Below are 16,668 nucleotides of genomic sequence, written 5' to 3'. Positions count from 1 at the left end.
TGAGCCGTGCTCCCTCAAGGGCTGCAGAAGATAGCGCCAACATTTCCCTTTCCCTCAAGAACCACTTATCAGTGAACCCACGGCGGAGAACAAACACGCGTTCTTCGCCGTGCTCCCTTAAGGGCTGCAGAAGTAGGCGTCTCTTTCCTCCTTTACAATCACCATATATGTAGAGCAAACGCGCCTCCTTCCGACCCGCGAAAGACGGGGGGGGGGGGGGGGGGGGGGGAGGGAGGCGACGTTTAGCTGCGGCACCAAGTGCCTATCTATATAAAAACGTTGCGAGGCGAGAAGGTGGTAAAGACTTCCGATGCTATTCGACGAGTGTCGCGTTCTGATGTCGTCGAAAACTTCCGAGCGGCCCCCAGCGACTACGGCAACAGTCACCAACGCCGCACGCGTTTTGTGCGACCGCGGGCAAAACGCCGAAGGTGTCGACAACAGTTCTGCGTGTTGCCGGTCTGCTGCATGCCCAAGTTTATACAGCTGATAAAGGTACTATCATTACTTCGTATAGCTCTCTACAAATATGCTATCGCAATTGATGCTTCGCCTTTCGGTCGAAACTGCGACAACTTTTTTCTTCGGCCAAAGGTCGGATACTTTTCTAACAGACCTCGTAGTTACTCAGCGACAGACAAGGCTTCTAGGTTATGGTTTCCTGTAGCACCCGGCCGGCTAGATACGTAGCGGGCGGTGCCACGAGTAAAATTCATGGGGCCACGCGAACTTCCTGTTCTGCATGCAATGCTACATTCACAGTCACCGACCAAGGAGAAAGCTAATTTATTAGAATAAAAAAATGAATAACAAGCCAGGAAATTCATGCACAATATACTCACGAATTTTGTGGTTTGTCTGTTCATGTCGCTGTCACATGTGGATTTCCGCTTCAAGGGATGCATGGATTGCTTTCGACTGCGAAGGGGCTTGCTGGCTTTCTCCATTACCTGCGCAAGAAACCCATGTACACACAATTATATCACTCGGGTGTTGCAGAATTCCATGTATTGACAATACTGCAGCGCAATTCTTTGCGCACAAATCAACAATGAATGAATAGAAGAAAAAGCGCGTATCAACACTTCACTGATTTCTAAAGAAAGTAGTCTGTGCAAAATTATTGGAGAGATCTGAGCTGCCACGGTTCTCATAACCAATACTTTTTTTGGAAACGACGAAATCCGTCGAAATAAAGGTCTCTGCGCTCTACTAAACGTCAGTCAACATGATGCCGACAATATCTGCCTTCGGAAGCCGTGCCATTGAGTAGCGCCTTTATTTTTATTTTATTTAGAAAATATTCTCAGTCTGATATACTTGCCAGACAAGTGGGCGATATATTGAAAAAAAAACACAGTGCAAAAATTTACGGTGACTAAAAAGAGCAATGGGAAATTTAGAGCTAACAGAATCCAATCGAAAAAGGGATTATTCGTTTAGAACAAAAAGGCCGAATGAGAGATGAGTAAAACAAAGCAATATAATACTATAGCAACAACAAATAGTACTTGCATAGTACAAGTAATTAGTAGCGACAGAACAGATATATGTACCGTACAGAAACAATCTCGAATACCAAGCAGAAAAACTCGATACGATTATGATGAGAGACAATATTGGCGGCAAATATCACCTATAAGGATAAGGCCGAGTGTACAATAGAGACCAAGTGCACCATAACATGTGCAGTTACAAAACTCACGACAAATGCAATCACGAATGAAAAACTGTCTGTGTGTACTGAATCAGAAGAAAACACAACACAAAATAAAACGAGAGAGAAGTGTCTCCAAGATAATGCAAACAACGCACAAGCGAATGAATTCAGATCAGTGCTTTCTAGAACTTCCTGTGGCAGATTGTTCCAGTTGTTACTCGTACGAGAAAAAAGAAACACTTTTTTTGGTCACTTTTTTGAGGGTTTTTTTACGGTTTAAGGTTACATTTTTTAGGGTGAGATGAACGCCTTTCGCGGCGGTTGATAGGCTTGATGTACTTTTGTCTATTGCTAACTTACCATGGTACGTATATCATAAAATAACCTAATTCTTTCACGATACCGCCTAGTGTCTAACGTTTCCAAGTTGGCACTTTGAAAAATAAGAAATGGGGATATGTCGCACTGGTAGCCGTTAAATATAAATCTTACAGTCTTTCTTTGTATTGATTCAAGTTTAACTATGTTCACTAGTGTGTGTGGGTCCCAAACAGCTGACCCATATTCAGTATTGGTATTACATTTGTTTACACGCAAGGAGTTCAGTTTCGTGGGTTGCTTTTACTGACGCCCTTCCAGGTTTTGTTACTCTTTTTTTTTCAATATATGCTACGTTTTCGTTACATCTTATATCAGATGCGATGACTAGACTTAGGTACCTAAATGATGAAACAAAACACAAGCAATCATTGCCTAGTTTGTATAGGAATTTTAAGGGGTCTTTTTTACGGGTTAAAGTCATCAGCTACAGTTTTTTCGGGTTAGTCATTTGCCATGTAGAGCACACATTCTGAATTTTTGATAAAACGTTACTCGAGAGGACGTGGTCACTGTTAGGGTTCACTACCTGATAAAGCACAGTCATAGGCGCATAGCCGTATCTTGACCGGGATGTCATGGAAGATGTTTATGAATATCAAAAAGAAAAGCGGCCCGAGGATTGAGCCCTGTGGTATCTCTCACTGAACCGGTGCAGATGATGAATTAATGCCATAAACTGTGACACACTGATGCTACAGTTTAAATACGCTTAGATCCATGTTAACAAGCAATTGTTATTAAGAACTCGCTTGCTTTATAAGCAGCCTACGGTGTGAAACGCGACCAAACGCTATTTGAATGACTAAGAATAAGAAGTCAATGTGGGTCTGTTTCTCTAAACCAATGGCGAGGCGATGAACCATTTCAAGTAGTTGTGTAGTTTCCGACTGGGCGTATCGAAAACCATGCTGTCAACTTCAGTAGCCAGACGACTGTTTGTCTCGACATAACAAGTCAGGTAGTCCACTGCGTCTATAATCCATTTGTTTCCTCTAGACAACAAGCGGAATGGTCCCGGAAGGTCGATGCCCACGAGGTTGAACGACATTCTCGGTGGTTCAATGGCTTAAAGCAATCTTGCAGGTTTCATAGGCGATGATTTACCCCCTTGACTCTTGCGGCAACTCTTGATGCAGGGCTGCACAATACTCAATAGTTGTGGCCAGTGGTACAGCTTGCGCACTCGGGCGAGAGTCCGCTACTAACCTAGCCGTCTCATGCAGATTCACCGAGGCATGCGAAAAGGTTGCCGTTGCAGAGGTCGGTGGGTACGACGTGATGATGCTCCATGTCAATACCACGTGTATTGTTCTTATACAAAATGCCTCTTTTAAGACAGACTTAGGTCAGCCTGCGAGAAATGTTTCGAGGAAGGGAGAACGATCAGCCCTATGATGATGACGATGATGATGATATATTGGCATCCCTTTCAAAACGGTGTGGTGAGTGTGACCTAGCCTGATTGAGCTAATCAGGCAATCTACATTGTATACATGATTGTCAGTCTAACATATTGTCTACATCTCCTTAAAGGCGTCCTGAAACGCTTTTTATCCAACTCTAGAAATACATTTGACATTAAAACGGACTATTTCTGAAATACTTAGCCGCAAGAAGCACTTCAATGCGCTCAGTAGAAGCGGAGTTATGGGCAGTCAAAGATCGCCTGTGTACCCCTTCGCAGTGCTTCCGGTCTTTCTTCAACACCTTGCGCTGCGAAGGCTACGGCGGAGCGTGGCACTGCCCACAACGCTAAGCCTACTGAACGTCAACATGGCGCCCAGCTCAAGTTTGATTTTGGATGTTCACCTAGACGCCACTACTTTCGATTTTGGCGCCTACGACACGCCAAACTCAGAGGCTATCCCTCAGCTTGCGGATGAGTTCACGGTGTCCCATCCCTTTGCTGTGCTACAGTGTACTAGAAGCTACGTGCGGCTATTCTCCCACCGAGTGACAGGAGTAGCATATTTCCTTTGGCACTTATCTCTACGACAATGACACAATTTCCGAGGGTCGAACAAACTTCATGCTCCCTCGTGCAGAAGGGCGAACATCGGCTAAGCGATGGATGCCGCACTCCCGACTCGCCCTGAAAGCACCCCTAACGTAACGAGCTTCGACCATGATGGCGACACACCTCGAGGGTGTACAACTCGGAAAGCAGAGGACCTGTCACCTGTTCGTCAGATGTTGGCGCTCGGGCCTTGAGTCCACAGATACCAATCAAAGAACGCTGTTGTCCTCAGCTAGCCTCAGGAGCTCAATAAGCGCACTCGTCGCGGTACCCCGCGGTAGCCGCAGTATCTACGCTATATATACTCTGCAGATGCAGCTACATGCAACTGTAGCACTGGCTAACTATGTGCGCGACAGGGCTGGATTGCGCGCTCGCACTCAAGTGCTGCAGTGTGGCCGTACTATGTGGTGCGGACCAGCTATGTCCTGCACCACAATGACCAACGTATACAGTATATCCGTTATTTTGACTCCGGTTAAAGTAGTTTTATTGCGATAGCAATAATATGGACACTTATATAGACACTTATATAGGAATTATATTTACGCCGTCGCCATGAGGTTCCGTATGACGTCAAACGGCGATGAAATCGCCGCCGCGGGCCGTATGCTGTATGTGCGAGTGAAAGCGCGCGACGGATGTGCGCTTTAACGGGGAGCGAACACACGGCGGAGAGCAAACGCGCGTTCTGCGCCGTGCTCCTTGAACGACTGCAGAATTACGCATCTCTTTCCTCCTTTACAATCATCATATATAGAAAGCAAACGCGACTTCTTCAATCGCGCGAAAGGCCGTGGGGAGATGGGAGGCAGGGATGGGAGGTGACGTTTAGCTGCGGTACCAAATGGGTATTTATATAAAAACGTTACCAGGTGAGAAGGTGGTAAAGACTTCCGACGCTGCTTGACGAGTGTCCGGTTCTGATCTTGTCGAAAACCTGTGAGCCACCCCCAGATGCACCGGCAACTGTCACCAACACCGCGCGCGTTTGGAGCGAACGCGGACAAAATGCCGACGGCTTCGACATGTAGCTCTGCGAGTTGCTGGTGCTGCTGCATGTCAGTTTATACAGCTGATAAAACTACTATGCTTACTGCGTATAGCTCTCTACTAATTTGCTATCGCAATTGATGCTTCGCCTTTCGGGTGAAACTGCGACATTTTTAGTTAAATAGATTGGGAGTGACGGTACCGACTGAAAGTCGTAGCCGGCGCCCATTTACTTCTATGGGCCCACACTTCCGTTATTTCGATTTCAAAATTGGCATTCACCAAATAATCTGAACTTGACTTGTTAGCTTCGCTGCAATACAGTGTTGTAATGCAGTGAAGCATACTGTCACGTAGTAGTGACGCTGAAGAAAACAGTCGTAAAACTGTGTACGACGAAACTGGTTGTTTATTGGGCGAACCTGTGCCCACAAAATCAAGGTACACTCAAAGCACAACGATAGCGGCGAACACAGTCGGCGATCGTCGAAAATCTGATCAGCGGCGAAACGCGTCGGCTTTTATACCTGAGTCATCGAAGGTTCCAGATTAATCCCTGATGCCCGCGTGTCTTCCAGAAAGTTCTAGACAATTCGCGTCGCTCATACAATCAGATTACATGGGCGTCGGTGACCACAGACGACGGATAGAAGCATTGATAACGTCCGAGAAGCTTCCAATGCAGGCGCGTCCTGCGCCGAGCGATAACGTTTAACATTTGTCAGCCAATGTTGAAAGCGGCTACCGGTGAAAGATAAACATGTGTACGTGTCAATACGCAATATATTGCGGTGATGCATACCAATAATGGAAAGAGCCCGCTGTCATGGGACATAGTACGCGTTTGTTAATTATACAGGCGCGCACGCACCATATCAGGTAACAGTACAAACACCTAGAAGCCTAATAAGCATACTGGCAGCTATTCAGAGGTGTTTCTGAGGTTTCTGCGGTGATTTGAGCCCTTGTTTCGCCCGCGTGTCTCGTATATGAGACCGTTAACGGGGCCTAGTGCGCATTGCTTAATGATGCACGTGTGCACGAGAAGCAAGGAAAAACATCCGTATTTTGGGAAATCTTGCGAAAAGGAAGATGGTAAGATGAAAAAACTGTGAAAGTCGAGGGGCATTTAAGGCCACCAAAAAAGCGGCACTCTATTTAAAACACTGAATGCCTGCCAGTACACTTAATAGGTGTCTCGGTGCTTGTAGTGTGATCGGATGCAGGGGATGTACAAGTATAAATTAAGAAACACGTTCCAAGTCCCATAAAAGTGGCACCTTTCGCCGCTTAGTATGCTTCATCGCATAACAACGCTGCACTGCAGCAAAGTTAACTTTATATAAATAGTATCAAGAAAATCTACAGCGTGTTTCAGGGTTTTTTTTTCTGGCAAAGTCTGTCAAGGTGTCTAGCCAGGAGCGGCCAGGAGTGAGCGCGCGCTGGCATATCTACGTCTGCTTTCACCGTACGTTTCCCGTGGTTCTAGGCTAGTTGAGCGTTCAGAAATAATAGAAATAGCGAGACTCGACGGCTCCGCCACTCATAAGCAGTGGCGCCAGGGTTGGGGCAGTGGGGCTATAGTACGACAATCGTACTTCCGGCAGTACGTAATTCCTATCGAAAATTGAAAAGCAGATTTTCGCTTACGTGAGCCTGTGCATTGATATGCGTCAATAAATATACGGAGTAACCTTAGGAAGAAACACACCAGTCCAGACATGCTTCTTGGTTGATGTCAGATATTGGCCAATAGCAGTCGCGTATAGGAATCTGCCATATGACGGAATATAGCAGCCCGAAAAGAGGAAGGAGAAGGCTTTTACTGAAAAAAGAGCGTTTAAGAAAAAGTGACTTCACGTGCCGCTTTCAAGCTCCACGTGACGCGCACGGCTACAAAATTTGGCTGAGATGTTCACAGCAGCGTATGGCATCCGCGGACTGTTTTTCACCAAGCCCGATGGGTGGTTCAGGACCCCTTTGAACTTTTCTCTCTACCTTTAGACCTATATATCTACCTTGTACAGTTACTTATGCCCGTAACGAATCCACTCCTATCAATATTTTGTCTGCGTTTTTTCCACATATGCTCAAAACGTCTCTTGCTTATCTTGACTGCTGACCGGTTAATGAGTCCATCCTCTGATTGCCAGCGCTTCAGGTAGGTGGACGTAACCTGCGGTACTCGATAGGTGAATACCGTCGAATTTATTAGACTATCTCTTAGTGATCTCCAGGTATTAAGCATTCTCTAGGTGATTAATAAGAACCGATCTGGTGGTAACATCACGACGATTGCGAGACAAGTAGGTGTCTCAATCTAGCGTCACCTACAACGTGGTGACAAGCCACTACCACGGTCACCCCATTTCACTTTCAGCTTGAGTAAAAGTTCTGTCCAAATGACATTATTTGTTCTCGAAGCAATAGATCCAGCGTGTTAATAAATAAAGCCAACAAGAGTACCTCAAGGTTGGGCAGCAATAAAGTGACTGCATGTGTTCTAATGCAGTGTTCTTGTGGCTTCGACGCTGTAGGCATCCTGTCGGGGCGGCAGGGTTTTATAGTGCGCGTGAGCGACCTTTAATAGACGTGGGCGATTAGCAGTGAAACTAGGTCACAGAAGTCAAAACCCTGTTGCGAAGCTTGGCCTTCATCGTGAAGAAGTGTTCGCAAATTTATCTCCGCGCCGTTAAAGCGCACCACGAGACAATGAAGTCCCGTGACCGTCATGTGTCTCCTCATGGAATTCCTTGTGCAGAAAGGAGACTTATTCGACAGCCGCAAAAACGGTTTCCTTTGTACGAGGAGAGATTAGCTGCCGAGCCTGAACAGGTATAATAGCTTGGCGGCGGCGCGCTACTCCGCTGATAGCTGGGGATAGATAGGAGTCTCACCAGAAACAACATCACAACGAATCCATGTGGTCTTCAACCACATGGTAATCGCTCTCTCAACTAGAATCCTACAATGAATGCCAAATGAAAACCAACGCTGAGGAGCACGACAGCGGATTATAAGTGTGACAAGATTAGGAAGTTCGCAGGCATAAGCTGATGCACGAAGGCGATAATTCAAGATTGCTGGGAGAAGCCTTCGGCCCCCAACATCTGACCTGCAGCTGCTGTTGCCGCTTATGAAGACGAGAATTCCGGGCATGTGTACCTTGTGGAACAACCGGTTAGTGTGGAGTGGTGTGAAGCATCCGCATACCAGTATGGCAACGGGTGCCTTCATGTTAGTTTACTACGCCGAGCGGGACGTGGGTGTCATCGACGAAGCGTTACCATTTCTAAACAAATAAAACGAACAGTCTGATGAGTTGGTGTGCTTCAGTCTTGTAATCATGCTTAGAAAAAAAGAACAGCGCTGGGTAGACAAGGACACAAAGAAGCACACGACACCAGCGCTTGTGTCGTGTTCTTCTTTGTGTCCTTGTCTACCCAGTGCTGTTTTTTTTTTCCTAAACATGAATTCTCACCAACTCTCCCAAGTTTATCTTTTAGTATTGTAATCAGGCATAGCCCAGGAGAGTATGAAGAACACCACTAAGTGAAGGCAACAGTGAAGTGCTTTGTTTTCGTTGATTTTTTTTTCATTTTGTGCTGCATAATGGTTAGACGATCACGACTCACAATAGTAGCAGACAGCGTTATTGTCGTTGAAATATGATTTCGGCAGAAAACAGACGGAGACCAGTGCTGACAGATACTATAGTGTTCCAACTTTACAGCGACTAATCTAGCTTCCTCAGTGCCGTGTACATTGTTTTCTGTTGCCCGTGCAAATGGTTTCTGTGGAATTCATATTGCAACATGCTGCAAGATATAGACGCTAACGTGTCTCGAAGATTATTCGCCACGATAATTTTACTCACCTTGGTGGCCCCCTCGCGCGCTGTGTCAGCCGGTGTCGGGGGCTTCACTGTCTTGACTGCGTCGTCGGGGGGGATGGACTTCTTGGAGCCCGCTGAGCCGGATATTGAGCCCAACTTTATACTGCCGGCTTTGGCTGGATTAGACATGTTTGGCTGGACAACGTAGCGTTCCCGCGGCGCGGCGAAATCCTCGCTGACTCTGGTAGAGGGGACCACTCGAAGGACGCGTTGGGCGGGGACGAAGATCACTTGGTCGCCTGGTCGGTTCGTCACTTCTTCTTCTTCTGTTTGCACGAGAGCGCGCGGGTGACGGTCTAGTGCTATTCTTCGTTTCCGTTGCGCATGCCCGCTATCGTAGTGACAATGATAACTCGTACCAAAGCAGGCAGCTTTTTTTTACCGCCAGAGGGAGTGAGTGAGTGAGTGAGTGAGGGAAATAACTTTATCTCGGTCCAGAGAAGACGCAGGGGAGACTCCGCGCCACCAGAATAAACATTTTTTAAATGCAAGATAGACGCTACGCTCTGACTTGTCTTCCAATCATAGTTTTTCAAATGAATTCCTGTTTTTTTATTCAAAGTTCGCCCTCTTTGGTGACTTTACGGCGTTTGTGTATTGTAGCGTTAAATACTGTAGCTTATACGACTCTATCCAAGTTTTTAAAAGTTCACGTGCAGATTTTCTTCATTGTATCTCTCGGGCAGCATAAGTAGCCCTATATAAAAGCATGATAAGGAAACAAGCATGCCTACCGCGCCACCAGTTATTTGAGTGAAAATTCTTGGCCACGCAGTAAAGAGGAGGCCACCATAACTTTTACTGTCTGCCTATCCCATATTTTTTTTTACCCTTTCGTGAGCTGTTAACTACCATGGCAATAAACCAGCTTGTTAATCACAAACGATAGAAAAAAAATGTTTCCATCTACAAACGTCATCGATCAAATACAGCCTCAACGTATATCCCAAGCGAAGTTGCTTGTGTCGCTTGCATTCTGGCAATTCAACCAACTATGCATTCCATATGTTTTGAATAGCTGCAAAAACTTAGCTTTATTTGGACTTGCTATCATTTCACATCCAAAACTGCATTTACTTTGTGCTCGCTCTGGTCTTTTTAATATTGAAGGAAATAAATTTTATGATTTAAATATGGGGCTCCTATGTCTGCCATTGATGAGGCAACGCATTTTTGTTTGGTTTGTGGAGGAATATTGGAAAATGGTGCTCATTTGCAAAACCCGAAAAAGATATTGCTTGTCTGGGCCGCCCCTCATTACTCGGCCTTCACAACTTCGTGCGTTACCTTATTTTAATTACTTTTATGCTTCACATATTCTTATAAAATAATAAGAAAAAGACGCGTTGAGTTTTCTAATTCTTTTTTTTTTTTGCGGAGCAATAGTGATACAATTGTCAATTCAGCACTTACTTTGAGGCGTTTTACCTAGTTGGTAGTTTTTACGCCCGCCCTTTAGATTTCATCTTTTAACAATGACTAAGTATCACAGCATTTCACCCTTTTGCAAATTGTTTAACTTCATTCGCAGCACACTAAATAAAAGTGTTATTATCACTGGCGCGAAAAGAACGCTTATGCAGAGCTGAGTGGTTCAAGGAAGCAAAGCTATGCGGCCATAAATACCAGAGTGCGACGATATTCGTTGCGGTTTCTGTACAATTATCAGTATTTGTCTTATCTCGATGCATATGTGCAATATTGCAATTTTTTCTGGATAGGAAGCTTTGAAAATATGCCCCTAAATCTTATTGCATTTAACTTAAGCCGCTTAAAAATAATTCACGAGGAATATGACCCGGCTTTGTGATATACTTTGTTTTCAGGCGCAATGATCTGCCAATTAAATTACTGCACAGAACGGCTTATCTATGCAAATGGTTTCGTCCAATCAAAATATGTGCTTGATGACTGAAAGCGCATCAAGGTAATTACTATTAAATGGCTCTCCCGCGTGATCCCGCCGGATTTACCAGCTTTCCAAAGCACCGTACAGCGAAGATTCGTGGATGAAAGCGGAGAACTGAGATTAGGGAATTAGTAGGAGAAGGCATGGTTGCTTCCTTTCAGAACTGCCTTTTGTAATCTCTGAATTTACTAAGCGCTGTGTACTGTACGGGCGATCCTATGGAGGCAATAGGAGTGGGAATGTACATATTTAAATAAATTTCCCAACTTCTCGGAACGAGATTACTGAGTAGTATGAATGTCGCCATTCGAATATATTTTCTGCCTTTGTTTGTCGCGAGATGGCCACGTCGGAGCGATCATGCATAATCTAATTGAATATTCTGCAGCAGAAATGTTTGGTTGGGGCAAGCCGTCGCTTGGTAGGGTCATTTCAAAACGTATTCTCGTGGCAGCGTGAATGCCATAGTAAAATAGAGGAATTTTATGCTTTTTCACAAATGTAATAATTAAAGAAAATGTTATCGCTCACTGCAGGAAAACACTAAATGCGTGTATCAAAGTTATGCTGGAAAGTTCCTTTGGAAACGACTCTCCCGTTTTGAGCAGGAGAAACAGTAAACGTGTGCTTTTCCGAAGTTATTTATGCCGTGTATTGTACGAAGAATGGTTTGTGTGCAAGATGAAGCCATGATAGACGCCCCTCATAGAATGCGCGCTCGTGTAGCTTGAAATGCAACATTTTTACTCTGAAATCAAAAACGGTGGCTGACTAATGGAGTAGCACACGAGGAATAAGGATTATAAACAGGGATAAGGTGCCTCAGAAAGGCTGGCCTTTCTGAGGCACCTGTCCTGGCCTTTCTGAGGCACCTTATCCCTGTTTATAATCCTTAACATTTTTACTCTATATTCTACATTTGTTCTGCCAACCATCCATTGCTATCTGGCTGGAGCAGCCACCTCTAGAACTCAATGCAGCAGCTTTTTTTGTGGCTGCTCCTTTTATTTAACACAATGAAATAAAGCTTTTAATTGAAATCATGGCACAACCGGTAGTTTAAAAAATGATGGTGTTTACCTTGCCGTGCTGGAAGTGGCCAAACACACCTCAGCAAAAAGTCGAATCATGACACGTAAGAAAACGTTGAGCTGCATGCTGTGGAACTGTCACATGGAAATTGATACCTTCAACGCAGCGAAGCAGAAAGCCAAGACGTAGTGCGGAAGAGGCACCTGAAGCACTGTAATGCACTCAGGCCCGTAGCCAGGAATTTTTCTCGTGGGGAGAGGGAGTGGGGGGCACTTGCTGAAGGCCTTGAGTACTTTAGGAAAGCACCTATTTTTCAGTAATTATTTTCGGTAAAAATTGCAGTATGTATTTCAAAACTATATTATTAGTAGTTTAGTTGACAGCATGACTTTAGAGTTGTGGCTGAAGAAAGGGGTGAGGGGGGAGGATGGGACGCAGTGGCGACGAAGTCGGGAGCGCAACCGCCCCTCTGTGTTTATAGGGTGCCGACTGCCGGGTGCGGCGTCCTCTGCTCTTTCGTGATGCGCCGCGTCGCTTACACAGCTGGAACGCATTGAAGTATAAAGGTTTAGAACGAGTTCATTATTTGCAGATTGTCGAATTGGGAAGGCGTGAAAACTACTATGAAAGGCAGGAATACGTCGATTACACCATGGTCACGTCTCTTCCTCGATGAGTTTCAACAATGGAAGAAGCAGGAAGAGCGAACCTAACGGGGACACGTTAACAAAGAAATTTGCTATGAATTTCTTTAAACTTCGCCAATGATGACAGCCGGCATGTTAATAAAAATATTGTATGAGATCATTAAGCGACTAGCACCGCCAAGCGCGCCACGCTAATCTCGGCTGTTGCAACGCCACCACCCCACCATTTGCTGAGTGCGACCAAAGAAGCATTTGCTAAATGCATTTGCCACTGCATATACTTTATTCTGATAATCGTCATTAATGCACTAGCATGTTCGGCAACCGTAGTCGATTATTAGGCCACGTGGGTTTTATAAGTGCACACCGAAGAGTTAGCATGGTGTGCCGACGTGTCTTGTGTGTAGCTGTAAAGACAAAAAATGAAAAGAAAAAGAACAAAAACAAGAGAACTTAAGATATTGGTAGGGAACGCACGTGGCAGTATAGATCTTGCTAATCCATGCATCGGTGGTTTTCAATAAGGAGCTTGCGCCTCCTCATTAGCCATGGAATAGCGTTCCTGGTGATAACTAATTTTGCCGAAATTTCTGCGTGTAGTTTCAGCTGGTGCTTTGGAAAATTTCCTTGATAGTATTCCTTCCAATACTAATAAGGGGAAATGATAGTTTACTGTACTAACGAGGCCTGGTGATTATTCTATTCGAGCAGTAATTTCAGACGAACACTTTGACGCGCAGCGGATCATGAATCACTGGATAAATTTTTTACTTTGATGTAGCAGAGACAGCATGTATCTGAGCGTTGCATTGACGTAAATCCCAGGCAGATGCTATTTATAAGCTTTCCCCGCTGATGATCCTGCCTGATGATCCTGCCCCGCTGATGATCCTGCTGAAGATCGTTAGTACGAAAAGACTTCTCAAGGCTTATCATTGAACGAATTAACTAGGGACGTTTCCTTTTTAACCTGACATAGCAGAGCTGCCGTGTGTGCGATGTCGCTTTCCAACTGAAAGCGCTTCAAGCTCCAGCACGATGCCTTTGCTTTTAGTGTTTCCTGATGTGTGCATGTCCTACAAAGGCTGAAAAAAATATTCAACTTGAACAACTGACATCGGTCTCACGTGTTCAGCATTACCAATCACGCATACCAGCCCTAATTCTCGTTAAATATAGTGCATTCGCCAAGACCCGTGATGAGACGGTAATCAAAAGCAACCTAACAAATGCTATAAAAGTACAAGGTGGGGCGACACGTCCTAGTCCATGATGCAGACGTCGACATTTCGTGAATTAACGTTGAAATATTGCCCGTGTAGAAGCCAGCATTTTCCTAATGCAGGGCAGTACGCAGTGACGTGGTGGTTCTGCATTTTGCGTTTGGTAGTTTTAAGCAGTGAGCATCCTGTTGAATGTAAAAGAGGAAGAAGATCTTGGGCTGGCTTGCTTGGCGCCACTGACTGGGCTGTCAATGAAATAGAAAGACGAAAACATTCACGCAGAAACTGCACTGGAGTTGTCTGAGTATGCGTAAGCATTGTGCCACTTGCACATTTACATGTAGTGTGGTGTCATTATCAATCTTACCAAAATTTCTCGGACCAGCATGAAGACTTTTGAAGCTTCATCGGTAGTTATCAACCTTGTCGGACTACATTCGGCTTTTATCAACACTTATCGGTTGTTATCACCCGTATCGGACCCTTATCAACCCTTATCGGTCGTTATCAACGTGCGAAAGTGGATGTCGAGCGATGCTGTTGCAATACCTCCACTAGAACTGCTGAGGGGAGTATGTAATGCTTTATTGATGGTTCGGATGCTTGTACTGAGCTTGTTTTAACGCGATAGTTTAGGGCCCCGTGTCGCAGAAAATCCGGTGTTGGCAACCGGCGAATGATCACGGGTGGCGGAAAAAAATCATCTAACCACATCGACCGCGCAGGCCCTCCACCTGGTGCAAGGTTTTGGTGAACAAAAATTGAATTTATCACAGTGAAATTCGTCTGAAAAAATGGTTTACTATTCGGCGTCGGATTCGCCGTCGGATTGTTTACCAATCGACGTCGGAGTGTAATTTCAATGTACGAGAAAACCTAATTTTGCGACGAGTAAACTCAAACACAAACCCCTTTTCCAGCATTTCTACCAGACCTGCGCGCGTCGGGCAATAGCAAACAATAAAATAATTTAAAAAAGGTGCTAGGGCCTTCACATTTTAACATAATACCACTTATATTGCCCCTGGAAAAACGTCTTTCCAGCAATGCATTTCAGTATTAAAGTTAAGCTGACTTTAAGGGGATCGGTGTAAGCTTGGTCTTTGTAAGCTGGCTTTTCCACGTTCAGTATTGCAGTGATTGAAGCCTGCTTGCCGTGTGCGAACGATGCGATGCGAACGGGTCCCAATAACGCAATAGCGTTCTACTCTTAAAGGAGAAGCTTAAGCGTCCTCCAACTTTTTATTGAAACGTATGCTGTTCTGTGTGTTGTATGGTGAATTCAATGAATGTATACACTGCCCGCTTCACTTTTCTGAGCGCTTGTAGCCTCAGCCTTACTGGGGTATGAGCCATTCTATTTTTTACCTGCTTACAGGGATACGAGACTGCTTATGGGGCTATGAGACATTGCATTAGCCTTACGTGACGGACGAACAGGTTCCCTCGTTGGGTAGGCATAGAAATGCTTACGCATTAATTACGCAAATGCTTACACATTACGCAGTTTCGCCCGAAAGGCGAAGCATCGATTGCGATAGCAAATTAGTAGACAAGCGATGCAAAGTAAGGAGAGTAGTTTTATCGGCCGTATAAAGTTGTAAATATTCCCTTACTAACTAAATAAACAAGCACGGTGTCACGCGTACACAGGTAAACATGAACACATATTGCTCGATGACCGCGGAAACTCATCAAAACGCTGGAGTGAGAAAGCGCGCGAGAGGCAGCGTCGAAATTGACCTTCGCGCTGGCTATCGCTTCAACGCGAACTAAACATCGAAGGCACAGTGCATACGAAGCTGCCGGCACTCGGCTCATGCACTTAGTACCCATCGCAGATCGCTTTGAAGATGAGGCCCCTGCGGGCGCACACTTCGGCCACATCGGAGATCGTTTTCAAGATAGGCGCCCACGCGGCAACTCCGTACGCACCCCCCTCCCCCCTCCCCACACGCGGTGACGCCATCGCCGGCCAGTCGCAGTTTTCTGCTAACGCTCCACGGCTGAACCAAAAGCTTAAACAGTTCCGCTGTTAAAATTCGTCGGCCGTTACACTCGGTGAAGATGGTTAACCAGCGAAGATGAAACGTGCGGTCCTGGTGTTTATCACTAGGTTAATCCCGAGGGTTCATAACAGTTTTTCTCAATTATGAGTTTACACACACGTTCGGCAGCGACGGAGAGAACGACGTCACTGACGGTATGCCCGCAGTCCGCTGTTGCTTGTGTTCGATGTCTCGAGTTTGCTCGGATGCGTGGTTGGCAGCATTCACCCACCATTGACTGCTTGCGATTCTTCGAAATTAAATTCTTAAAGATAAAATCTTTCCGTTACGTAAGAGGATGAATGGCTCATACCCCCTTAAACAATGGCTCATACCGCCAAAACCTGGCCTCCCCATTACGACGACAGAAGAGAATTGAGATTAGATTAGATTAGATTATGGTGTTCTGAGTGCCAAATCCACGACCTGATTATGAGTCACGCCGTAGTGGGGGACACCGGAATAATTTGGACCACCTGGGGTTGATTAACGCGCACCTAAACCTACGTACACGAGTGTTTTCGCAATTTGCCCGCATCGAAATGCAAGAAATTAGACGCTGGAATGATGAGCGGTAACGCAGCCAGCTGTGGAAGAAGACGACGATGAACGCGGGAGCAGTGGCACGAGCGCGTGCCGAGCACGAGCACAAGCCCAACCCGAGGGGTGCCAACGTGCCACGTGCGGAACAACACAACGACGCTCGAGCCAATGCTGCCGTAGAAGTGATACGAGAAATGACTCCATTGCCGATTTATAAGAACAATGTTGTCCCAAGCGGACCTAAATTAGGACATGGTAGCCAACACCGGTAAGCTTGAAACTTACCAATGCGCTCTAATACTTACAGAGTATGTTGATAA

At 45.4% G+C, this 16,668-nt stretch overlaps 1 protein-coding gene across 1 annotated transcript in view; it reads right to left on the bottom strand.

Moving 5' to 3' along the window:
- LOC119457054 (neprilysin) overlaps positions 1 to 9,075 on the bottom strand; it is a 43,351-nt gene extending 34,276 nt beyond the window's left edge. The window contains exon 1 of the mRNA XM_037718880.1: positions 8,929 to 9,075. Within this exon, the coding sequence (XP_037574808.1) occupies positions 8,929 to 9,075 (147 nt within the window). The remainder of the gene's footprint in view (positions 1 to 8,928) is intronic.
- Between the last annotated feature and the right edge of the window lie 7,593 nt (positions 9,076 to 16,668).

This window comes from Dermacentor silvarum, chromosome 6 (genome assembly GCF_013339745.2).
Source record: "Dermacentor silvarum isolate Dsil-2018 chromosome 6, BIME_Dsil_1.4, whole genome shotgun sequence".
Lineage (NCBI taxonomy): Eukaryota > Metazoa > Arthropoda > Arachnida > Ixodida > Ixodidae > Dermacentor > Dermacentor silvarum.
The sequence above is the reverse complement of the archived record's forward strand: the minus strand, read 5'-3'. Positions and strand labels throughout refer to the sequence as shown.